General features: G+C 39.5%; 1 protein-coding gene across 1 annotated transcript in view; it reads left to right on the forward strand.

The window, feature by feature from the left end:
• fam189a1 (family with sequence similarity 189 member A1) overlaps window positions 1-26,867 on the forward strand; it is a gene marked incomplete at both ends in the record, with an annotated part of 108,734 nt that overhangs the window by 44,235 nt on the left and 37,632 nt on the right. Inside the window, one exon of the mRNA XM_080507765.1 lies at window positions 3,464-3,520. Within this exon, the coding sequence (XP_080363891.1) occupies window positions 3,464-3,520 (57 nt within the window). The remainder of the gene's footprint in view (window positions 1-3,463; window positions 3,521-26,867) is intronic.

Here is a 26,867-nt window from a genome sequence, read left to right on the forward strand (position 1 = left end):
CCTCAGCTATCCACATGAAGTCGACATACAGCAGTCAGCAGGTGTTCAATCTATCACTGCCAAATATAACATGCATGTATTGACTGTGTCGGCCTTCATGAAAGACGATTGTATTTTTTTTGTCTTAACATTAAAAGTGATCTGGAGATCTTAGAAATCCTTCAACGCATTAATGAAGTTCTTCTATTTGGGTGATGTGAATGTTGGTTAAAAATTGTAGAAATCGAAAGTGATTGTTCTCTGTGATTGAAATACAGACGATAGCACCCCCTACAGAATAGCCAGTCTTTCTATGTCGCAAGACTAACTACTGACAGTAGTGACGTTGAAACGGATTAAACTGTAGGCAATCAATGAGTATGAATTATATAAAAGATTCGAGGTCCTGTTGAATTCTATCAAGAAGTGAAACAAACTAAAGAAACAAATAAAAACAAACAAAAAAACTTGAAACAATGGAAGAACATGTTTGATAGCGGCTGCCAATGACTGACTGACACAATCAGGGGCGGAGCTACTCCACTCCTTTAAGAGAACAAGATCAGTTCCACCCGGGTGAGGGTTCCAAAACAATCCCCCAAACCAGGAAAGGAACGTGCGTTTCTTTTTTCTCAGTGCTGTCTATCCTGTATATTCATTGGCCTCGAAAACCTATTGATCATAATTTGACCAACCCTTTTATTAAAAGACTGCCTTGGTTTGTTTAAATTTTGTGTAGAAATTGTTGAAAATGTACAATGATGTCCTTAATTTTCAATATCCTGAAGTTCGTTAGTGTTGGTTGTGTTTTTCAATTAGGAAGAAGCTTATCTTACAAATGTGTGACACCCTGATGAGACCTGTGTGTTTTTAGCTGGTGAATGTCCTGTTGGCCCCTGTTATGACCAGTTCATGCTCCTAAAGTTGTATTTTTCTGCTTTTCTAAATATCAGAAATGGTCTAAGAGTAGGCGTTGCAAGCTGCACATGCCAAATTCTGTCAGCTCGTAAAAATAAGATACACCAGAGGTTTTTTATAGATTTTCTTACTTCTTCTCTGAGAAAAAGAAAAGTTGGACACCTCAGTGATAGACCTTTGAGAAAGAGAGAACAAGAAGCAGGTGAGATATGAGGAGATCAGACCAACATAAGTTCTGGAATGAGGGACATAAAATTAACAACTAACCACGATGCACAGAATCTGAAATGTCTACCAGATTTGGCCAGTGTTGCAGGAAGTGGCACAAAGATTTAATTGATATTGATCTTGGATTAAGAATAATTTAATCTAAGCATTGATCCTTCTTTAAGCTCTTAATGCAGAAGCCGAGCAGACCTAATGTACTTTTTTTGTGGCTCTGTCCGAATCCCTCCATCTTTTGGAGAAGTACTTTTGACGCTTTTCGAGAGATGCCTGAAATCCAATTTGACCCTGGCCCAGCCCGGCACACTCGTGGTTTAACTTCAAAAGAATCCCCTCGCTCTCTTACCAAATAAAATCGTGTGTGGTCGTGGCTTTCACTCTACTCTGCTGCTCCCGCTATAGATCGCTTTTCAAATGGAAACAACACACCATTCAATCCTTTTCTCATCTCTTCAAAACGGTCACATATTCCTTAAAGCTAGAAAAATTGAATAATACAACCAACTGGTGCCCTTGGACTCATATTAAATCAGAAAACATCCGTCTGCATGTTGACCATTCTTTATGGGACCGTCTTGATTGTGGTTTCAGGCAGAAATGGGTGTTTTGGGTGTCCATCCAAAAATGATGGGTGCCCAAAAAGGACTTGGTCGGTTGGGGGGGGGGGATATGAGTAATGTATTTCTTTTTCTCATTTCTTTTTAGAAATTAAAAAATGTGATTTCGTTACTGAGCGTAATACAAAACCACAAGTCACAAAATCACATTTACATTCGCCGGTGCTCATATGGACTCATATTTGCTCACTATATTCTCCTTTCATCAAATATAGATACTGAAATGTTGACTTAAAAATGTCATCCTCCATACCAGAGGGCAACATTGTTCACCGAAAACATCCACAACAAGAGCTTATGAGAATTAATGCAGCTAATTTAACGAAACGTACTAATTGTAGATTTGGTATTTTCTAACCTCAAGAGAACCTTAGTATTACAGTCATTTGGAGTAATTAGATTACTGGTCATAATGTGCTTAGAATGACTGCCATGATAGTCATTACCTGTGAATCCAACAATTCATTAATTTTTGAAGATTGGTGTTCAGAGACGGGGGACAAAATGTGCTCTGAGATGCTGTGAGTAAAAATGGTGAATCAATTTTCTCCCTATTTGGATTTACAGTCCTTATTTTTATGTCGATTGACTTGTACTGTAATTAAATTCAGATTTTCAAGTTCAGTACTAGTTACTGTTGTTGAATGAAGAACTGAATAAAATTAAAGTTTGGGAAAATGTTTTAGTTTTTTTTTTTTTTTTTTTTTACTGCCCGTGTGTGTGTGTGTGTGTGTGTGTGTGTGTGTGTGTGTGTGTGTGTGTGTGTGTGTGTGTGTGTGTGTGTGTGTGTGTGTGTGTGTGTGCGTGCGTGTGCGTGTTTGGCAAATTAAAATCTTCAAAATCCACACTGGGACCAACTGGTTGACCATCGGCAGCTTCTTTCAGTCACTAAAAACGAAATGAGATGTAAAGTGCACTCTTCCCCATTTTAAACTGTGAACAGAATGAGTCACACTTTTTATGAAAATGAAAACCCATTAAAATAGTTTTTTTTTTATTTGTATTCTTCTGCTGCATCTCTCTCTCTCTCTCTCTCTCCTCTAACACACACACACAACTCCCCATGAGAGCTCAGCGTGTTCAGCTTCATGCACTTAACCACCTCATGCTGTCGTGATTCCTGTCCATCACCTCTTCCTTGCTGCAGTACAATATGCGAGGATGTGACAGGAAAGAAGTGCATGGAAATAGTTGACAAATCTGGCGACAGGTGGTCACAGAGCTGATAAATGAGAGAAATGGCTCCCACCTGGTCTGTGTGTTTGTCTGTCCAGCATGAAGAAGATCTTTACAGTCTTTACAATCTTAATATTTAAAGTCTGCCTTTTTTTTTTTTTTGCAACGTCTGTCTTTATATGTCTCGGGCTCTATGTGAGGAGTGCTGCAGCCACTGTCACTCTTATCTGGATAAAACGAGTGCAGAAGATGAATGGCGACATAGTTTTATCAAATTCTCCTCTTATATATTCACAACGTTGTAATTTTCTGCCTCTGTGGTTCTCAGTTGTTGAGGGCGATCTCCCCCTTTGTCCGGATCAATGCTGCTGTGATAACTGTCTCTTTGTTACTGGTGTGGCTAAAAATAAGAAAAGACCTGCAGTGTATGAAGTGTGTCTCCCCGCCGCTAACAATGGAACGTTGTTCATTAAATCCATGTGGTGTTTTGATGCCCTTGTCTGTATCGCTCACCTCTTACAGTGTCTGTTTTGGGTTTTCTCTCCCAGGTTCTGCTCTCCGGTCTCATCGGTGTGGTGTCATGGAAGAGGCCGCTGTCGCTCGTGGTGAGTGTCCTCCGAACACCCACACTTAGCTGCTAATCTGACAGCTCTGAACAAAGCTCTAATATCAGAGAGGGAGCCTTTTATTGAGCTGATTGGTACATGTTGTTCTTTTCGAGTTGGATTAGAACATTTGTCTCAGTAAATACAAGAGAATAGAGAGGTTCCCAAAAACACTTACAATGACCCGTTTTGATTAAACATTAAACTATGATGGAGGGGCAATCATTCGAATAAATCAATGTCACTCGTTTTCATCTTTCCCAACATAGTTTTTCAGACTGGGCACGTCTTGAACTGCAAGATTCCATTTGTTGCAATTTCTAACAGTTTTTTATTTTAATCGTAATAGGAAAAGCCAGGTGACAATGTCTGATCAGTAAACTGGAATTGGGCTGATTGGAGGGTCTGAAAGAGAATTTAGGGCCAAACACGGCTGTTTGGTCCAATACAAAAAAAAGCTAAAGTCAATGTTTATTTCAGCTATTTGTATTAATATCACTGAATTAATTTATGTTTCTTTTATAACAACACAGCTATTTCATCACCAAACCACCAGTTTTGCTGTTCAAAGTCCTGCAGGGAAGTACAGAGACGAGAGAGAGCAAAGACTGCAGGAGAGGAAAACACAAAGTTTTCGCAAAGATAACATAAGATATATACGATAATTTAAAACAAGCATTGGTGATGTCGGACTGTATGGAAAGTGAACGTAAGAGAGAAGCTTAGCTCATTAAAGGTCTCTCAGCAGTCTAAACATAGAGACCTGCAGCTTGTTTCAGTTTGTCCTTAAGCAGTTTTCCATTCACTTAAGACCAAGGTTGTCTAGTTTGTAGGATGTGAATGAAAGCAGTCCTCTCTTAATGCAGCAGCAAAACAACAGACTCGCCATTACTTCCTTCATACTGCACCGCCAAAGAGTCCTTCATCTGTCATCTTGGTTTATTAACTTAGCATACCACTGAGCAAACCGTGTTTCTGGTCACACTTGTGGTTCAGTAGGTGTTGTCACTAAATGTATTTTCAGCATTTCAAGCTTGTCCAGGTTTTGTTTAAAACCAGTCGATCTCAGCTCCAGTGTTGTATGTTTTCACAGCCACTGACCTGGAAAGAACATGACCAAAAGTCAGTCAGAAGTTTTAATGGTTTTCACTTTTCTTGTCAGTTTCAGCTATCTCGGAGGGAAACAATCTAAACTGTGTAGTTCAGTTCAAACACAGCATCAATTATGCATTGAAGGCTTTGTATTGCCGTGTCAGCAGCGCTCCGATCCAAGGATGACAGCACCTGCACACACACACTTGTCAAACTGTTGACGCGGGAAAGAAAATGCACACATCATTTTTAAATGATCATATTGAACAGGAATTGCATTTAATATCTGCCAATAAGAAGAATTGTGTAGCACTGAGGACTGATGCAGCTGCGTAGATACCAGCGAACAAAATCAGTGTCGGTTGATTCATATTTTCACTACTAAGCAAGACAGGGCAACAAAAATCAAGGAAAGAAAAGCAGGTGGAACATCCCATCAAATGCAAATAATACTCTATTATGAATCGTACACTAGCCTTCAGCTAATGCATTATTCATCATGACTAACAATATTTTCTACAATCACACCGACCCACACCTCAGGAGGCATCTGCTCAAATCTTTATGGCACTTTCAATCTCCTCTTAACTAACCCAAGGTAGTTTTTATAATCTTAAATGCAGATGTGTTTTGTCAATAAATTGAGGCATCTATTATATTAATTTGCGCAAACATAAAAGACCTTTCATTTCTATCCAGACTTTCCGAGACATTCTGTGTTTAATGTTTCTTTAGTTATGATGCATCATCACAATACTGACAGCAGGTTTAATACATTGTATTGATATTATGTTTATGTTTGCATCTTAGTTATTGATCATATGATAGTCTTTTTAAATTGCACCCACTCTGGTATTTTGCAACTAAATCATGACATGGGATTAGATGATCAAGGAAATATAGTCACGTATTAATTGTTAAGTACCATAGGAGCAAATGGTGCCTTTTGTCACGTACCACTGAAACACTAGAAAAAGAAAGAACATGCAACAAAGTAGCAGGATTAATGGGGCTGCCATCACACCTAGAATAGTTCAAAACAAAACAAAACATGGGGATATGCAAGTGTTGTTTGCTTGGTGCCGCTATTCCAGAAACACCAATAAAAAAAATAAAGCTAGTGGTTCAAATGAATAAAGGAAAAATTCAAGTCCATTTGTTGAGGTTTTAAAAGAGTATGTATCTCCTCTAGAGAGAATAGGAGTAACGTTGGTTGGGTGGGGTCTTTCTGATACAATTTACTTTTCTTTGTGTCATTGTGAATATCTCTGAGGAGAAACAGTGGCCTGTTTATGATGTGCTCTGCCTCACCACCTGCTGCAGGTTGTTTCTGTCCCGGATTGCACAGTGGGAAAGGCTTGTTTCAGCTTCCTGAGTGATTGCATGCATTTTTTTTTTTCTGATGCAACTTCTATTCTACTTCCTTTTCATTTGCTACATAAAAGTACTGCCAACCCACACTGCTTGTATAATTTCCTTGGTCTGGAGAGTGTGTTTGATCCAGATTATTGTGACTGCACCACTTCCTCAAAAGCTGGATTTCGTACCTGTACTATGATGACATAAGTCAATTTAACTGTAGTGTTACTGGCGTGGATTTGTGTACAGTCATTGTTGAAGGTGAGTTAAAAAGCAGGCTTTGTTAACTAGCATTTATTCATTCTGCTCTTATGTTTACAAACTGCTAATTATGCAACAATCCTGTATGGTTTCTGTATGAGTGACTCATAGAGAAGTCTTACAGAGGCTGCATAGTTTGCTTGTAAAGTTTTCATGTCCTTTATAGCAACAATCAGACCCCGAGGAGCGTATCGGCTTCAAGCACATGTTCAATTCTATTCCATCCTCACTCAATGCCGTATACAGTATATAATCTCACCTCATTTCTGTAGCTCTACCACATTGTCTCACACACTTCTCCGCCTCTCTGTGTATGACTCAGTTTCCATACTTTTATCACCTTGCCTTCTTGCTACTCATATCCTCCGTCTACACATCTCTTTTCCTCTCTATCTCGTCCCCTTTGTGAAACATCAGATCAGAGAATGAGATCTGATTCATTCCAGCTTTTGGGGATCAAGTGAAGCAGCCCGTCATTTTGGTGTGAGAGGCAATGAGTGTCATGTACTGTATATCTTGAAAGAGTTAAATCCTCTTACTTCTGTTTTCTTAAAAAACACTACTAATTTAGCCGAATAATCTGTGCTTGCTCGTGTGCAAAGATACTAGTTCATGGTTGCTGCAGCATATTTTTAAGAGAGCTCCTTTGTAATATCCAGTCGTGTTTATGTCAGCTTTACTGTAGCAATAAGTGTTCAGTACTGAGAGGCGAGAGTTTCCATTCCTGGCTCTGACCCAGAGATGACTGGCAGGTGACTAATACACCGGCTGGGCACTTTCTGGCCTGGCAACATGGCACAAAGCCATCTGCCAACCGTGGGTGGTCATGCTCTGCATCATGATTCGTTATAACTGGAGTTAGTCCAGATCGTTTAAGCGTGTGCGCTAAAGACTCTGGCTTCTTAGCTGGCTTCTAGGAGGGTGGACTCTTACAGGACAACATGAGATTCAAGGGATAATCGTATGATCTGGGTAGTTTTCAAGTCTTGTAAACACCTTCTTGTTTAAAAGATTAGTTTTATACTCAATTAATCACCTCACAGATTATCTATTAATACTCTTAACACATTTTTCATTGTTAAAGAAGTCTGATGTTTAATGGATGAGTGTACAGATGGAGTGTTGTTTTTTTTTTATAATTTTGTTTATGAGATTAAAGTTTGTGAGGCAATAATGATTCTGTGTTTTTAGTTTATCACATTCTAGAAAAATATGGTATAGAACATTAATGATTAAACAAAACTAGAGGGTATAAAACAATCCTCAAATTCCCCTGAATTGCTCTTAATAGTTTTGGCTTGTTGAAGCTGAAACCAAAACTAAAACTAAAAATGCAGCATGTGAAATTTCAGCCGACTCGTGTTCCGTGGCTAAAAACTGTTACTAGCGGTGTTGCTGTAATAATCGATGGCTCTTGTTATAATTCAGACTCCTCATCTACCCAATCTAAAGTGATCATAGCAGAGTGAGGTGTCACAGATAATTTTTTGCTCACCAATAAAACATTTCTTTATTTCATTATTCTGAAAAATTACAATCTAAATACCTACCAGCTTTTTTTAATCGTCTAGACCAAAACATTTTGCAAAATTCCAACTATGAAAAACTGTTGAAACTGCCTGACTTGAGAGATCTGTACTACGTACACTGAATACGTTTTGCTTGATTAAAGCAAGTATTTTCTAACATGTGTCATGTATTTAAAAGCTATTCCCTCTTTGTTTTACTCAAGCTTAATGAGTTTTCAGAGAGGCAATGGCTTGGTTTCTTTAATCAACTGTTCTTGAGTGGTAAAGCTGTTTGTATAACAACCCAAAGATTATAATGCAGTTCCCGGCTCTGCCTGTTTATGGGATAAAGTTTCCTTGGACATTATACCCAGATAAATACTCAAACTAAAACCCCTAATGGAGGAGCAAGCACCTTGTGTGGCAGCTGTCACAACATGTGCGCGTGTGTGACCAACAGTATAAATGCGAAGATGACATTTACTATTTGGATATAAATATTGAAACCACTATCTCATGGTTCGCTGAATTCTGCACAAGGATGAGAAACAGGGAGAAACTGTTTCTTTTTTTGAAGGTCACATAATAAATCAAAATCTATCTTTTGTTAAGTAAAGATAGAAAACAAATACCTAACACAGTGAGTTGGTGCTACACGTTGGCAGAAACGTGTGTTTGGCCTCTCTGTTGACTTCATGGAGTCATCACCGGTTGCCTAGCAACCATGTGGTGATTACCACCCCAGAGCTGTGTCTGAAATTAGTCCCCCGAGAGTCTGCCGAAGCTAAACTAATCTCCCAGTTTATATTGAAGGGACAGGTATAAGAGTTGTCACACACTGGCAGGAAAGCAAATACAGGCTTCTATATTATTTAGGATTTGTTCATTGTATGTTGTCAACTCTTTATGGTGGCGTGTTCGCAGTGTGAGGCTAACAAGAGGTCACAGTTTTAAACAATGCTGTGAGCATGCCTTTTTTCACCTTGTGTCCTTGAGCAAGATGCTTTTGGACGGTGAGGAATTTTGTGTTGCGCATATACTCTGCCCGTATGTTATTTCAGAATAAAAACGCGAATCGAAATCACAGTGTGGGATAATTCGCTCTTGTTCTGCTTGCAGAGTTCTGAGATATTGCAGATATTTTTTGTGTCTTTAAGTGTTGGAGAGGCAACTATGAGTCATAAATAAGAAAAGTGATACGGAGCAAAACTTGCAGTCAAGTCAACTCACAACTCACAACAAGATGTTCATACACCAAAATAGCAAAAAAAAACAAACCCAAAAAACAAAAAAACTGATGTGCTATTGTGGAGAGGAGGAGATGTGTTGAATAAGAAATTCTGCCTACTCCATCCTTTCCTTGTAAACACCACATCAAAGATGTATTGATATATTGTGCTCAGTGGAATGTGAAAACATGGCGTGTCCACATTTGAAGGAAATCCTTTTCCCCATCCCGCTTATCTGGACTAGCTAATAAACATTTTCGACAGAGTTTTCTTCCTAGTCTGGTCTGCTGCATTAATGCCACGGCAGATTTACTCCATATCACTCAGAGAGAGGAGGCAGACAAGACAAGCTGCAGTCCTCCCCTGCTTGTGACTGTGATGTATTATGTGTTTTTAGAGAGGCAGAAAGACACAGAGCGAGTTGGAGGGTAGCAAGTCCTTGTTTGCCCTGTTGGGGAAACAACACTGTGGTAGTGAAGCATTTGTGTCAGGAAGTTTCCACTTGTCTTTCTTTGTTTTTGTGATAGGTTTGTGTAAAATATATTCAGTAGTTTACATATTATACGTATATTAAATATACAGTTGAGAAAATGAATTGTCAGTGCATAGATTTTTCCTGCAAAAGTATCACCTCACATATGATTGTAGAATGTTGAGTTATGATGGATGGCAGTGTCTTTTACTTTGACAACTTCACTCTGTATTAATAGGAAATCTTACTAATATTGTGCTCTTTTATCCATCCAACCATTATGTATGCCGGCGTCATTCAGCCTTGGGTGCAGGACAAAGATCAAGATACATCATGGACAGGGCTAACGTTGAGTGACAACCACACACTTTCACATTTATTGACAGTTTTGATTTGGTTTGCCTCAGTAAAGACACTGAACCCAAAGTGGCACTCCATGGAAGACTAGTAATTTGCTGCCGTCGCCACTGAAATGTGAGCGTGTGCATGAAGGGTAAGAGTGCTGAACATATGTCATATCAGTCATGTTCATTCCCCATTTAGACTAACCAATGACTCTCACAAGCCAGGGAAAGGAGAAACCCTATGCAGGATTAAATAGAACATTGCAGATCAATTACAGAAAGGCCTTGTCAGGCAACAAGTTCAAACATTAGGCATTACCACTAACAAATTAATTTCTGTGCCACTAACAGCAGTATCGACATCTTGAATTTTAAACTTCTATTTTACTCTATCCCCACTTAATCCTTGTTGGAGACCTTGTTGAACGCCTGCACATTGAGATTTGTGAGGAGCTACATTTAGTGACACTTAGGGATATTCCAAAAAACAAACAGTGCCAATTATTGTAATATTTCTGTTGCGTATTTCCTGTGTGGGGATTGTTTGTTTTCTGGTTTCCTCACAGAGTTCATTAATGGGACTTGAGGTCAATGGTTGACTCTGTTTTTGTCTCTGTCTGGGGGAACTGGTGACCAGTCCAGGAGTCACCACAGTCAGGATCATCTCCAGTCCTCTGCGACACCTTTTGAACATTTTTTTTTTATTTTTTATATCTATCGATAACAGCAGGACACTGAGATTTTGGCCGCGGGAAAGGTTTCGTAACTATTACCAGCCGCTCTCTGCTCTCAAGAGAATGATCACCATGCCATAATAATTATTCCACTAATACTTTGTCATTGTGAAAATCTGTTATGTTCTATTTACTCGAAATTGCAGTAATTATGGTAAATGGCAGGAGGTGCAACTGGTGGCATAAATGCTTTCTGAGTGCAACCTGTTATAAACGCACAGTGTGTTATCAGCCTTTTCTCTTTGTAATAATGTGAATAAGCACATACTGAGCTCGGGGAATGTACCTAATTGTATTTAAGCTTCCAATGTTCTGTTCTGTCTTTTGTTTGGCCGGTTCATTCATAAAGAAACAGAAGGCAGTATTTACACTGTAGTAACTAGATCCCTGGCTTAAAGTGTAGCGCAGAGAGATTTAAATAATGGAAAAGCACAGCTAACGTGAGGTGAAACGGTCACTGCACTCATGAGGTGTGAGGAGGTAACATGTGCTGCAGCTGCTTCATGTTCATGTTTCTGCAAGAACTGAAGTGCAAGTGAGTGCGACATGAGCATCTATTTATTGTATGCCTCTTTCACAACCCAGCTATTGAGTCTTTTTCTAGATACTACTGAAGCTTTTGCTAGAATTGCACATTTTCCAATAGAAATCCTTGCTTTTAGTCATGCTGGAAGCAGGATTGTCCAGATGGCAGAGACATTGGTTTATCGTTTTAGCAACTGAAATATCGCAACTATCTGTTGGCTCGCCATAAAATGTGGGACTGAAATCCAAGGTGCCCTGAGGATGGATAGTACTGACTTTGATGACTTTTCCTCTTGTGGCTTGTCATTGTGAGCCTGTTAGCTTGCTGACATTTGCATTTTTGCTCAACGCTCTGGCAGCCTCACAGACCTGCTGTCCTTTGTTTCCTTACTAGAAGTAGAGGACAAAGCTCAAAGCAAACAGATTAATGTTAATAATCAGGTGGCTCGATGAAGTGAGCATATGTCTAACATGCTGTTTAATAACTCAATACTCAAAGTCTCTGTTTCATTGGACTTTGGCACACTTTGGCCTGGCTTACGGTAACTGGATAGCTCTGTTCAGTGCAGTTTTCTTGGTCACAACATTGACTTGGCCTGCTGTCATTTATGAATATTCCTCACTCTGTAAATTTATGAGTTGATCATAATAGAGAGTCTGTGAAAGTCACTGGAACAAACAAAGTGAAGTCTGGAGGGTTTTCATATTGGACCGAGTGAATCAGAGGAAGTGGTCATAGCTGTCGTCAACTGCAGTTCGTCAACGGTAGAAATATTTATTTAAGCGATGTCTCATCTGAAACCTTCTTAATGCTCTGAGAATATTAAAGGTGATTGTTGTCTGATGATGAAGTATTTTTTTTTCCAGTGTTTACCTTGATCTTTCATTGTTTTGAAGGCAGTGAGACACAGTTGTACATTCCCAGGAGTGCTAGAAGCCAAGCATTGTTTAAGATCTCTATCGCCCTGTGAACTCTGGAGGAATGTCTGGAGAAATGTCTGGAGAAAGTCTGGAGAAATGTCAGCCTTGGCTGACATTTCTCCATCAAGCTTGTTACCTTAGCAACAATGAGGTGTAACTCTGTTGTGAGGTGAGGTTGAAGCCACATTGCAGGGGCCTCAGTCAGACTAAATAGCCTTTGGTTAGGTAAATCTATAACAAAACAAGAACAATCAGAGGTTTCTGGCCTCCACCAAAGATTCATGTAGTTTTGACGTAATCCTTAAAAGCCTATAAAATGAAAAGCTGATCCAGAATCCGGATCCGAATGCGGATCCAGATCCAGATCACCTCCAAAATTTAATGGAATCTTCTATGACCTGATATCTATCCGTGGTGAAAATTTCTACAAAATCCGTGCAGGTGTTTTGACGTAATCTTGCAAACAGACATACAAACAAAGATATATAGAAATATGCGCCGGTGATTTTATTATATCCTTGGCGGACGTAATAATCAATGTTTGAGGCCCAATTGGTTGGGAGGAGGCTGGAGCTTCCGAACACCCTCCAACGCATCCATCAACCTTTAGATCGACAGGTCAGACCCTGCGCATGTTTGAGGCCTGATCCAGGAGATATGATCAACCCTCTGGTGGCTCCTGGTGCAGGCCAGGGTAACAAAAAACAATCATTCACATCTGATCTTAGGAGATTAGAGTCCTTCCGTTTCTGTCCTGTCAGCACATTTTTTTTTTATGATATTCAGCAATGCTTTCTGTACAAATCTCCTGAGGCAATGTTTCCTAACCTCAGGGTTGGACCCTCACGGGGAGGCTACAAAGATCAAGCGCAAGCACAAGGTTTTACAGGCTCTGAGGTGATCAAAATGAGGTTGCAGAAAACCACGAGACACAAAACAACTCCTGCTATTGTATGCTGTCGGGAGAAAATAATATAGGATATATTGAGACGAATACACTGTGCATGACCCACTTTTCATATTTCTGACACTTGAGTAGTATTTTTGGTCGTAGTGATAATAATTGAGGAACACCAGCATCACTTTTTTGTGCAATATCTCGGGGAGAGAAAAAAACAACAACCCTGAAACATACAGTATGTCTATGCCATAGTGATAAATCCTTCTGGCAGTTCCAGAAGCTTCTGTCTTTCTTCTGGGGAAGAAACAAAGTTTCCTGACGTCGTTTGAGAGACAAAATCTGATCGGATAAGCTGGAAGACTGTCACCGCTCAGAAAGCTGCCGCAGCATTTGTTAGGTAACAGCTCGTCATCACAAAGTCTACCCCGAGGCAAGTGATTATGCACACAGGCAAGTGTGAGTTTTCCCAAAACAGTGCCTGGGTCTTACTGTGAGGCTGAAATAGAGTCATTGAAGATGCACAGGAAATCAAAGTGATCCTCTGTGACCACCAAAATGATTTTCACCAGTAAATTTACCAAAAACCCACGTTTGTTGTTTTAAAGCCGTTTTCTTGAGGACAAATGCATTTAGGCTGTACTCGGGGGGGGGGGGGGGGGGGTCAATATGTGACCCCTAACTCGTCCTGAGGTGGACATGTGATTGTCTTCAGGTCCTGTGTTGGACTGACGACGTGACCAGTGTGTTTTGCTTTATGTTGGCTTATATCAGCTCCCTGTTACCTTGGGAGTATATTAGTCTAGATCAGGGGTGTCCAACCTCAGTCCTCCAGGGCCCCTGTCCTGCATGTTTTAGCTCTCCCCGAGTTGCAACACACCTGATTGCAATGAGGGGCTTTTTCACAACCTTGGCGATGACATCATCATTAAATTCAGGCATGCTGAACGACGGGGGCCCTCAAGGACCGAGGTTGGACACTTCTGGTGTAGATAGATGGATGATGAATGCTGAGCCTGTGACAGCACTGCACACATATATATATGTACAATGGAATAGCTTCACTGTCTTGTCTGTGCTTACATGACAACTCAGCGTGGGTTGTTTTAAATTGGCCCTAGGGGATAAATTGAGTATTTTAAATCTTGATTCTTGAATTTCACACACAAAACGTATATCCAGTGTTTCAATAGACGTTTGGTATAAACAGCACACATAACACATAACAGTTGTACGTATTCATGTCCTGATAAGATTATTGCATGAACGTAGAAAACACAAACCGTATTGAATGTGATCACAGGCATTTATCTTATTTCATTGTCCCGTGATTGCAAAAACAAATGGTTTAACTATAGTGTGATTTGTTTGGTTGTTCTTGTTTATGATCTGTTTTTATGCTTATTCTAACAGTGAATGAAGAGGGCTTCAGCTTCCTCTGACATGTCAAACATTGACCTAATGGCTTGCAGGAGATGGTGGATATGATGGACTGGCAGACGAGAGAGTTTGGGCACATGTGAGAGAAGCTCCATGGTATAATTTGACAAATATGTTTGTATTTGCTTGTCTTAGATCTCATAGAGAAATGCTGTTTGTGGTTTACATCACAATTTCAGTTGGACGCTGATGGCCCATGACTTCGCTTGGATTAATCCAAAAGGCAAGGGGACATTTGTTCCAGTAACTCATGCTGGTGTATGTTCATAACACACACACACACACACACACACACACACACACACACACACACACACACACACACACACACACACACACACACACACACACACACACACACACACACACACACACACACACACACACACACACACACACACACACACACACACACACACACACACACACAAAACATAACACTCATCTCATAACTACTGTGTGGTCATGAAAGCAATGGTATCATCTATTTTGTTGAAAAAACAAAAAAACAAAACAAGTACAATACACACAGATGCACACAGACACACACACACACACCGATCATAACTGTAGACTTTCCATTACGATCACATAACTACAGTAGGGCCAGCAGGGTATTGGTGAAAGGTTTTACGAGATGCTCTCTGTGGCTGCCCGTGACCCTGACAGTCCATAAATATTACGGTCTGTAGCAAATGAAAGCAGGAGGCAGAGACAGACAGGGGGAGGTGGCGGACTGAATGTTCCTGATGGAGAAACAGACATCACCACACCAGTGGAATGAAGATTAATAACAACCACAACAACAAAAAATAAAAAAAACGGCGTCGCTTTTCAGTGTAATTTCTTATCATCCAGTTAATTAAATGATTAAAAGGCCAGGCTGAGGCGGAGACTGCACATCTGTCCGCTCTGTGTTTGCCCTCCAATACTTGAGCATTTTTCACACAGATCTTAATGAACAGATTAATCCTCTAATTAGGAGTGAAATTAGCACACTAACACTCTGTTTCCCTGCGTCTCCTGCAGCTGGAGATCTGTTTAGACGTGTACATTTTGTTTTACAGATATATGCTGGACTCGCCTGAAATCAAGCAGGATTTTTTTTAACTTCTGCTTTGCTGGAAGGCTTGTATCAAACCTTGACTTTACTGGAAGCTAATAAGAAAGGAAAAGTGCAATGATGAAAAACAGCAGCTTGTTATTTTCAGCAGTTTGGTTGCTTTTTGATCATTACGACCCACCAGCAGATTATTTATAGCAGTGCTGCTAATAGTAAGCTGTAGATATGAATGTAGGGACAAGTGATGACATAAGTCGTTGCAAATGTGTGAAAATCAGTTCACAGCTGGATTTCCCATTTCTGTGCGTGTAGAAGATCAAATGTCAGAGCAAAATGTTCCTTAATGTGGCCATTTCCTGTCCAAACAGACATTAGACAAGCACTCAAACAGAAAATGTCCACCCCCAATAAACAAATATTAGCATGCCTAAAATACTAAGCCTCACGTCCACATAGTAAACTCCAAAATGATCCCCATCTGGTACTTCTAACCATCCAAACACACACATATTAAAAGTTTTCCTCCATTCAAGGCAAACAAACAGGCCATTGTTTTCATACAAAGCTGATAATCTGTTCTTTATTAATGTTATTACGTGTTTACAAAGCGTCTGCACACACATTTTATATGTGATGCTGCTCAAACTGAGTTTTGCAGAATTTCAGCACAGAATGAGAGAATTACTAAATTCAGAGAGTCTTGAAGCACAGCAACGATTAAGCCAATAAATCTGTCTTAGGCTGCCGGCATTTATGACCACTCCAGGCTTTATTTATTTATGTGAATTCTAGTTTTAAGCCTTTTCTGCTTTTTATAAAGCACAGAAATAAAAGACACAAGATAACTTTAAATCAATGATATATTTACTGCCCATGTCTAACACCAGAAAGTTGCATCTGGAATTGTTTGTATTCATGCTCTTCTTGTATCAATGCTTGTTAACGCGATTTGATTGTAAATCAAAGTCAAATTTGATACTTTCAGCGCCATCCAAAATTATATGTTATGCGTTTAACCTGAGGAAAGAAGGCTGGTAAAGCAGCATTCATGTCTTTCTTAACTGCGTTCACTTCTTACATATTTGAATTATATAATCATCAGATAATCATTATTACCATTGCTTCACATTTAAAGAATGAGAATATGAGATGATTTTAAAATCGCTGATTTATATGAATGATATTGAGGTTTATAATTGATTTTCACAATTGAATATAGGTTCATTTCGAGCATGTGTGGATGTGTGTAAGTTAATGACCACCAGCCGGATAATCTGATATCTTTCCCTGAAATGATGAACACTGACTGTGTAGACATTTCTGCAGGAGATTGCAGAGATACAATATGTGACAGGAAGATTGCTCCCTGATGTTTTGCAGGAGAAAGGTTAAGGTACAACGCAGGTGAGAACTTTGTGTGTCTACCAAATATATACAGTATATATAGAGTAAATATATAATGCAGGGGGGAAAAAATCTGTTTTTTCAGAGAAGTTCAGTGCAGCAATTATTCAGTTCAACAGGTAAATGTACAAAGGGATCCAAGGTAAAGATGCAAGTGGATAAGCTGAGGTCTAAAAAAGAAATAATCATGAAGCAAGTTGAAGGAAAAAAACAAGAACCAGCAATAGACCAGCTAACGATGGGCTCAGGTGACCATCACAGTGCAAGACATTAACAAAAATATGCCAAGAAACCAGAAGTCTTGAAACTGAAACGAGAAACAAATAACCAGAGTTGGAATCAGTGATCCCTGAACCATCGTCTGTCGATTCACGATGGAGTAGATCGTGTTCTTTTTGGATGTCAGATCATCTGGCGTGCTGAGCTGCTTGTCGGCAGTCCTACAAAGACAAAAATGAGAATGTGTTGATTAGAATTGAACAGCAGATTGTAGCTGATTAGAAGTGAGTAGTTTCTTTTGTCTCAATTAAGAACAATTGTTTCACAAACTCCTGTGAATGTTGAGCTGCAATGTACCACAATACACTGTATTAATATATTTAAGGAACAATAAGATAACAAAAAACGACTCGAATCGTATAAGGCATAGAAGACACAGAGTGAATTCATTTTTTGGGGGAGGGACTTAAATCTTAAGATACAAGATACAAATGTTTATCCTTCACATACACATTTTAGACTGGCCATAAAAGTGATGATCCTTTTATCAAAATTGTTCTTTTCAGTTCACCCCGCCCCCCATTAATTAAATTCCCACATTGGCATCATGCATTAATAATGAAATAATAGCGGATTAGAAATGTACTGAAGCCGTCCAAGCCACAGGCGCACAAAGCCAGCAAATGATTCTTGTGCTTTCCTTTCAGCCATTGTTAAGCAGCACAATTGGGCTCTGCTCTGCACTCCCCTCCTGCCCCATCAGTGCCAATCTCTTTCTAAGTTAAATGGTTAGAACTGTGTGTGACATTGCAGTGATTGTGTTTTGGGCAAATAGAGGCATTAGAGGCAGGGTCCACCAGTTCATACTGCACAGTTGACTGAACAACTAGTGCTCTGTGGTCACTTGTCAGTGACTGGAGACGTAATTGTGGTTTGCACACAATCGCGTCAGCCATATTTCACAGCTGAGTGAGTTGATACTGCCGCATGACTACCACTACAACTTCACAGCTCTGGCAGGCTGGGACGGAGCTGCTCAGGGTTCACCCAGCAGAGCTGATGGGCCCAGGAAACCAGTGTGAACACACTTTTGACCTTCTGTGTCTGGAGAATCAGCGTGAGCGAGCTGAGCGCTGGGAAGGAAATATGTGCAGCTACCTTATATTGAATGTGCAATCGAGCAACTCCCTAATGTCAATGACTTCAGTGGTCACAAACGTCCAGCACTGGCACTCGGACAGGATCAAATATCAACACACCAGATACACTACACAGCTCTGCGACTGATGAAGGCATTTTGCATTGCTATGCAATATCTGCAAATAAGTTTGTATTTATGTCAACTTTGATTGTGGCCTGGTCAGAGCTGTCGACAGAAGACCAGCTGGTCTGAGGCCAGAATGGCGGCACAGTGGTGGAGCGTCTTTGAGTGTCCTAAAAAGCCTAAAATCCATGCATTATCATTATTATTATTATTATTATTATTATTATTATTATTTGTGCCTGCCTCTTTAAGAGGCCTCGCACAAATATTACTATCCCAGGAAAACTGCATTGTTGACCCAAAAGGTCCTTAGATGAGTGGAAGGTGCATTGCATGAGAACTTGTAGTTGTCCTCTTCTTTATATGGCAGTTTTTATGTCCAGGTCTGTATCTTGTTCACATATAGCATAAAAACAGACACACAGGTTATAATTCCTTCTTATTTTATTATAATAAAGGATGAAATAGCGATCTGTCCAGGGTGTACGCTGCCTTAACTCATAGTCAGCTGGGATTAACTTCAGCACCCTGTGACCCTGAGTCAAATAAATTAATATGGAAGATGTTTGCACATCAACCATGAACACTGCTGTCAGGAGATGCCCATGTGCATGGTCAGGGTTACAACAAAAGGTGATACTTTTATGAAACATTGCAAGATGGACTGACTCACTGGTGAGTTCATAGAACAGCCCACCTACATAAATGTTTTTAGACTTCAGGTCAGCACAACATTCAATATTTTTTTTTTTTTTTGTATTGAAGAAAACATAACAAACATTGTAAAACATTTCGTGGTTGACATTATAGATTTTTTATAACCAAGATAATAGTTTGTGGTGGTGGTGTGGGGAGTGAGTGAGTCATGGTCTGTGTGGTGGTTATGTCCCTTCACTTCTTATGTTCTTGTGTGAAATTTTCCTTAAGCAGGACACTTGGGAATATCTTCCCTGGCAGTACTGCCGCCCTTTCCCAGTGTGAGTGGGTGAATGAAATTAAAATTATAGAGCGATTTGAGCCTGAAAATGCCCCATATATGCACTGTTCATTTAGTTTCTATGTTTTCAGAACAACTAAGCAGTAATTGCTCCATGAGGTGGTTGGAAAAGGTCCTGTGTTGTATCACGATGAGGAAATTCCCTAAAAGTCATTGCATTTTCATTAAAAGCTGTTGTAATTTGGTTTAGAAAGATATTTCTCAACGTAATGAACAGCTCACAGTTTGTGAGGTTTAGTGGAACAATAACTCCCATTTACACAACCCTTATTCGGCTTTCTTGCAGACATTTCCTTTTTCTCTTACAGAAGCAGAGAATTGAAGTTACTATGACACCTTCTTTCTTTTCCATTTAATTTCTTGATTTCCTTGAGGGTGCCATCAGGTAGAAGCAAAAGTTAATAGAATTCAGCTCACATTTTACTTTTACATTTTTCTTTGAGTAATTGTTTGGGCAATAGTTGTGTGGGGCTATTCAACAGTCTTTTTGTATTTTTGTATTTTTTATGACAGTGCCTTAGTCCAACTCTTTTTTTATTTTTATTTGACCTTTATTTAACCATGTGAGATCTCTTTTCAAGGGAGCCCTATTAATTCAAACTAGCTTTAGTCTGCAGGACAGGAAGGAAGGAAAGACAGTGTAGAACATTTCAGGGGAACCATTTGTAGAATGAAAATGGTCTAAATGCTGTAACTGCAGTCTGCCATCCTGAGTAATTAGGGAGCTGAGAAGAGACTCCGGGCAAAAACCTTTTTTTTCCTTCTTTTTTTATGTGTATGCACATCATGTAGACCCACTAATACTCCACACATTCTGACATAAAGCACTCTTACAGACAAAATAATGTCAGACATGCTACCATGCACATGTGCATTCATGCACGCAGAAGCATAAATAATTGATGCATACTGATTTCAAATCAGCATCTGTGTTGGATATATGTGTGTGTATGTTTTGTGCTCATCTTCCTCAGAGGCCTATTGTTCTCCTGCTTGACCCAGATGGAGAGGTTTTAGTGGGAGATGTAGCCCACTGCCAACTGCGATGGGCCCCGCAGGACCACCTGTCAGGAGGCGCGAAAGGAAAACAGAGACAGGATGTGTGTGTGTGTGTGTGTGTGCGTGTGTGCGTGTGCGTGTGTGTCAGACAGACAGTGAGAGATGAAAACAAAAGTGCATATGTGTGCGAATGAGCGAGCTCACTAAAAGCTGAGTGAAAGGTGGCGTTTCGGGGTGGAGACAAAATCTACAAAGAATAAATCAGTAGGAAATGTTGCACCACTTCAAACAGAAGGAAAGCACTCAAAAATAGCTCTGGGATGAGATTACTCCCATTCACGTGTTCTCTGTTGGTTTTTCTGATTTTACGGTTAGATTTTCTCTTCTGTTCTTTCGAGGGTTTTTTTTTGTTTTTTTTATTACAGAGCTGGCAAGGGACCAGTAGAAGAAGAGGGCCTTGAAATGAGAGCCAGCAGGAGCGCAATATGAGGAAATGCTTTACTTTTGTTCTTATTGTAGATGATTTCAGAGAGATAAGAGAATAGTCAGCCAATGTAAATGTCCTCACCTGGTATCGGCATGATGGCACATCTGTGAATAAAAGCTTGCTTGCTTTTTTTTAAAGGCGCACAATTCAACTGAATCTTTCAGAGAACTTAAACATGAAAAAAAAAGATGCTATTACATTTTTTCTTAGATTTGGCAGACAAATATTGAGATATCGGCCAATAAGACATTTTTGTGACGCACACACAAGTGCTGCTGTGCATGTGTGTGCGTGTGTGACTGTCTTTTCCTGCCATACAGCAATTACCCATTTCCAACAAAATAATTTATAGAGCACCTTGCACGGAAAAAAAGGTCACAACGAGTCTCACAAAGTAGAAATAGGCAGCTCATTATGGGGTATTTAATTAGGCAAACAAAAAAGTGCTTTGCAAACGACAGTCTGAATGTGAATCTCTGAAATTGCTTTTTTTAAACGTAACTAAGGAATTATTTAAATAAAAGTTTATTCCAGCTCATTGCAGTGTTACCGTATCCAGCAAAAAAGTCCAATTTCCACATGTTTTAGAATAAGAACAGTTATTTACCAGCAATTCTTTATTTGATGATCAAATAATGACACATACAAACAAAAGCAAGAAAAATGATCTCAGCGAAGTGAAAAGCTTATGCAGACCGACAAATAACATGGACCCTCATCCCTTTATCAGAATCTTTTTATTTTCAGAAAGTATGATTACAAATATCTTTATCACATTGAAACAAAACCTAAAAGGTCAAATCTAATTATCGTGTAGTATAGTCAATCTGCATTATGGTTGATTGCATAATAGTGATATTATTTTGAATCACGGCCAATTTGTTTTCAACGTTGTAAAGTACACTTTTACTCAATACGAGTGACTGTATCCACCATTTACTCTTTTCTGTCCATTTTACTTCATAGTAGAGAATATGGTGATACAATATACAATTTTACTGGTTCAGAACATTTAGATTATGACTCTGTTGGACATATTTTCTTGGTGATATTAACTATGTCTTGCTCCTGTTTCACACAGGTTTCTTAGCAGGATGTTCATTCAGCACTTTGTGGTGGCTGTTTTGGTAACACTGTCCCTCTTGTGGCATTATAAAGGTTTAGGAAAAGCAAACATATGAGAAGAAGCTTTTTACGGTAAGATCGGGGCACTCTTGTGATGTGCCCTGAGGCATTGGAGCAGAGGAAGAAGCTTTGGATTTGTTTTGATAAATTTGCTTTGGTCCTTAGCCAGAAAAAAAATATATATATATATTTTCATTGTTGCTAAGCAACACCTTTCGCATCCCTCCAGCATCCTTCGTTTAATCTTGAAGTTCATTTTGACTTTGTGCAAATCCTCTCAATAGGATGTGCTGAACTCTTATGTAATTCAGTGCATTTTGAGAAATCTGACTGGTTCTTTGCCGTCTTCTCTTTGGCTTCAAAATAAATAAATAATTGACCTGGAGTTACGAGCACATGTACCCAGCTCGAGCAGACTGAAGAATCGATGTGTGTAAGTTTCCATGGAGTGTCACCTATCCAATCACAGTTCAGGAGCTACAATAAATGCATGATTAGAGTAAAGAGGGGCTGCTGACGTGATACCTATTGACCTAGTGCACAGAGCTGAAGTGTCTTGCTCAGGGACACTTCAGCAGGGTGGATGTCTGCCAACATGGAGGCTTCATCACAAGTACTCCTCTTGAAGAGTTCCCTCTCTGAAGCCACCTCACTGCCAACCTGGGAAAAAAAAAAAAAAATGAGTGTGTGTTGAAAGAGAGTAGGGGGATGCATGTGTGACTGTGCTGCAGGGGCGTCCTCCCTCTGGTCACTGTTTGTCTGTCACCTCCGGTCAGTTTGCGTTAGCACTGCCACTCTTCTGCTCCCACTGCTCCTCAGATCACCTCATTCCTTCTCACATGCTGTAAATCTGTCAAAAAGCCTTTCAGATGAGAGAGTCAGTGCTTCTTTGCTCCACAAACTGGCTTAAACACCTGAGAAGGAGAGGCTGATTACTGGAGCTTCTTTGGAGCCGTCACTCCTTCCCAGGGGAGCACGCTCACATCACCCCATTCAGGAGTGAACCCAAGGGTGGCAAATGTGAGTAAAGTCGGCCTGAAGTAACACAGCGACACTAACAAGTTGCTGTATGAAATACAATCCTGTTATGTTTTATACAGTTCCCTTTCACGAGGTCCTATCATTACTTGTTTGTCAGGAAAATGTAATGTTTCGTAGGTTCATTCTCATATTTAACAATACTTTTATCAATAAAGTTTATTCATAAACTGACTCCAATTGCTCAACATGTAAAGAGAACATAAGTATATCGATCCATTTATCTGAGTTAGGGTTGCAAGTTACTGAAGAGTTTGATTACTTATATTCTCTTACATCACAGACTAGAAGTACAATGTTGTTTCATGTATGTTTTTCATTGCTCTTATCGAGACAATGTTCATCTTTACACCTAAACAAGCCACTTTACATTGTCATCCAATTAATGTAATCGCCCCACAGTCAGGAAAATATTTGGATTTAAGTCTCGCTTAACGACTTAGTGAATTTTACTTCAGTTTGTAATGTTCCTGCATAAATCAAAAGACTTGAATTGCTGTTAGTGGGGTTTGTTTTTTAAACTCGGATTTGAACTCCATTTGGATTTATTCGAGTCTCTGAAGCTACATGAATACATTATTTCTTTTTGGGGGGGAAGAACATGTTGCTTTGAAATTAGACTCTCAGATTAGTCGTACTCGGTTTCACCACAGGGGAGCCGACATGTTACAACCTCAAACTGAAACATAAACCCTCCTTTTCTTCCTGGCACATGCAGAGGGCCCCGAGTCTCTCCCTTCTTTAGAAAACCGACTGTGTGCATGTTTCTAGATTATATTTGCAAATAGAAAAGCAAAATTCCTCCTCTCGTGGCTTTAATTTGGATACAGAAAGTTGTCCAGTGACTGTAACCAATAACAAATCCAATTATGATCAAAAGTAATTTCACACAGATTTATTGGATTTCTTCTCTTTGTGCCTCTTTCAACGAGAAAGAGCTTTAATAATTTACAGTATCTCATCGCTGCATCCTGTACGGTCACCTCTGCTCACCATTATTTTCTTGTAAATTTATTGTGCACTAAAGTCAGACTCTTGTAAAACTAATTTCATTCTCCTCATACAATGACATTAAAGCAATTGACTATCTATCAAACTGGAAAAAAAAAAGATATGGCATTTATTTTCTTCCATACTGTGAAAAAAACAGATCATCCGCACTGCTGTGCTCCTTCATAGACTAAAAGATGTCTCCCTTGAGGCAATTTGTGAAGATTTTGAATCTCACTGCCTCCCCCCGCTTTTTTTTTTTTCATTTTCTCTCCGTTGCATTTATATTGTATCAATTCTCTTGCACATAAAAGCACCCACATACATACACAGCCGCAGTAACCATCTTTGATTCAGTGCTTGTGTCCTCCACATGCTCTTGTTGTGGGTACACTGACAGGAAGGACAGGTAAGGGATAGGACAAAGCTATATGCAGAGTGTGGGAGAAAAGAGCTGGGCTGGCTGGGTGAACAAGAACCTTTCGGCTTGAGTTAATGCCTGATGAATGGTGTCCTCCCCTATGGCCCCGAGACGCAGGAAGTGAAGCTCCATATTAATTAGAATATGAATTAGATAGACCCTCTTATCTGATGGCTCATATTGGTGGTGGCAGCATGATCCAAGCTGCTGCTGCAGCAGCATCAGCAGCAGAGGCGTTTTAACAAATAGTTGGTCTGTTCACGTTGCTCTCATTGATTTATTATGACCATTTTCAAGCCGTAATAAAATGCAAGAGTTAAAGGAGAACATGTTTACTTTTGTGATTTGTTACACTTTTTAAACTTTAGAATAATCGCAGTTATGTGGTCGCTGCCTAAAAGTGGGAGGGAGCAAAAGCAACTGACAAAGTTCAAAGATTTTATGACATTTCCTACTTTTTATCTTGGCGTGATCCCAGAAAAGCTGCGTACAAATGATGTTTATCTTTTCAGCATCTTACCAGCAGCCACTAAAAGGGCCGTCATAAAACACCGGCTCCAGAATTATTGTCCCAGCTGAACACTTTCATCAATATTGTAAACCAGCGATATGCCCCAGAACAAATGATATTCACAGTTTAAAAACCATCAGGGGTAAAGGAAAAAAAAACTGTCTACTTCAGCTTTGGAAACAGACTATACTTAACAACCGCTGACGTTATGTGTGGTCTTAAGTACCACTGCGGTATAACTGGAATTGGGCGAGCACCCTCTGACTTACAAATAACCTCAAGAAGTTGTTTCCTTCTAACACACCTTTCTGTCTTCACTGTTTTGAAATGTGAAAAATGTGAATAAATCAAATGTACAGCAAAAGATGATGACCAGAAATATATACTAAAGCAACAACGGACAGAACAAGACTTGGATGCATAAAAAGAAAAACACAAGGCAAGATGAGAAATGCCAACACAATAATACTGCCTGAAACAAGAGGGGAGTGAGTAAACACAGAGTCCATCCAGCCGTCCGTCCATCTTCTGTTGTACACATCCTGTTCAAGGTCGTGGGGAGCTGGAACTGATCCCAGCTCACTATGGGTGAGGGCAGGATGCACCCCAGACAGGCCGCCAGTCTGTCACATGGTACACAGAGTCTAAAACACAAAATATGAATCTGATAAAAAAAAAAAATCACTGGACGTCGATTTAAAAATCTGCCTATAATACACAGACACACCAGAAAGCAACTTAAACTAGAAAACATACAGAGATGACATGCGTATTTGTACTTAATTACTGTATTTAAGTAAATTTTTTCAGGTTTCTGAGCTTTTGTTGTGTGGATATTTTTCTGACAACTATTTGAACTCCACATTTGAACACAGATATCTGTACTTTCTACCCTTTATATTTTTACAACTGACCTGTTACCTTTCTTAACCTCTATGGAGGAAGGGTCCAAGTCACGGTGACAGTGGTGGCGTCACAGACAGTAACAGTTATTGATATTGAAGGTGCAGAAGCTGAAGAAATTAAGAGCTGTCAAGTGGCATCAATAATGACTGACGGGCAAGACTGTTTATTTATTTATTTATTTTGTAATTTAATGTGGACTTTGCTGTCCAAAAACATGCATGTGAGGTTAATTAGTAACCCTAAATGTCCCCTTGGTTTAAATGTGAGTGTGTGAGAAGATTGGTGCGACTGAAGAACGTTTCAGAACCTTTTTACTTTGACTCGAGTGAAGCAGTTTAAATGATTCTTTCGTTTTAATGATCTTTACTTCTACTTTATTAAGCATGTGGGGACTCATGACGGATGTCGAAAGACACGACAAGGTGTAAACAAAACATAACAGACATGGTACATAGTACTCCCTCTTATGAAGAAATACTTATATTATGCACACAAACAAAATACCTACAGCCTGAATCTAAATGTGATACTCTGCCCACAAGAACTGCACAGTGTCAGTGGTATTGTAAAACGTTTATAGCAGTATATTCAATATTGTTTGGGTTGATGCATCCCTAACCTGGTTAATGCAGCAAGTTTTATTCTGAAGTTTAAAGGGTTATGAGTAAAAAGGAAATACATTTATCCAATCTTTTTTTCATTGTCTGTGCATATTATTGATATATTCACATCACATAATAATAAAAAAACATAATACTGGAGTATTTTCACACTTGTTTTTTTTTTTTCTCTCTTCCTGTACCACGATCTCAAAAGTCTGATAACTGAACTCCACTCAATGCTGTTTTCATACATTGAATCTTATTGAAATGTTTGGTTGAAATTCAATTAGTCTGCAATTGTGATGAATATGCAGCTGCGTATGTGTTGAAGATTCAGCACAATTCGCTATTGAAAATGTCAATCAAATTGGGAACACGCTTCTGCTTCTGCTTCTTCCACATTGAAGCTTTTTCACTGCAGATACGATAAATTACAGATTCAAATGTCTCACGTTGACGTTTGTTTCATGGGGCCTTTAAAGCGGCAGCAGCACAATAAATGCCACGTAGATGATATATGATGTCACTTTCTTGTATT

The sequence above is a fragment of the Blennius ocellaris genome (assembly GCF_963422515.1).
Source record: "Blennius ocellaris genome assembly, chromosome: 1".
Lineage (NCBI taxonomy): Eukaryota > Metazoa > Chordata > Actinopteri > Blenniiformes > Blenniidae > Blennius > Blennius ocellaris.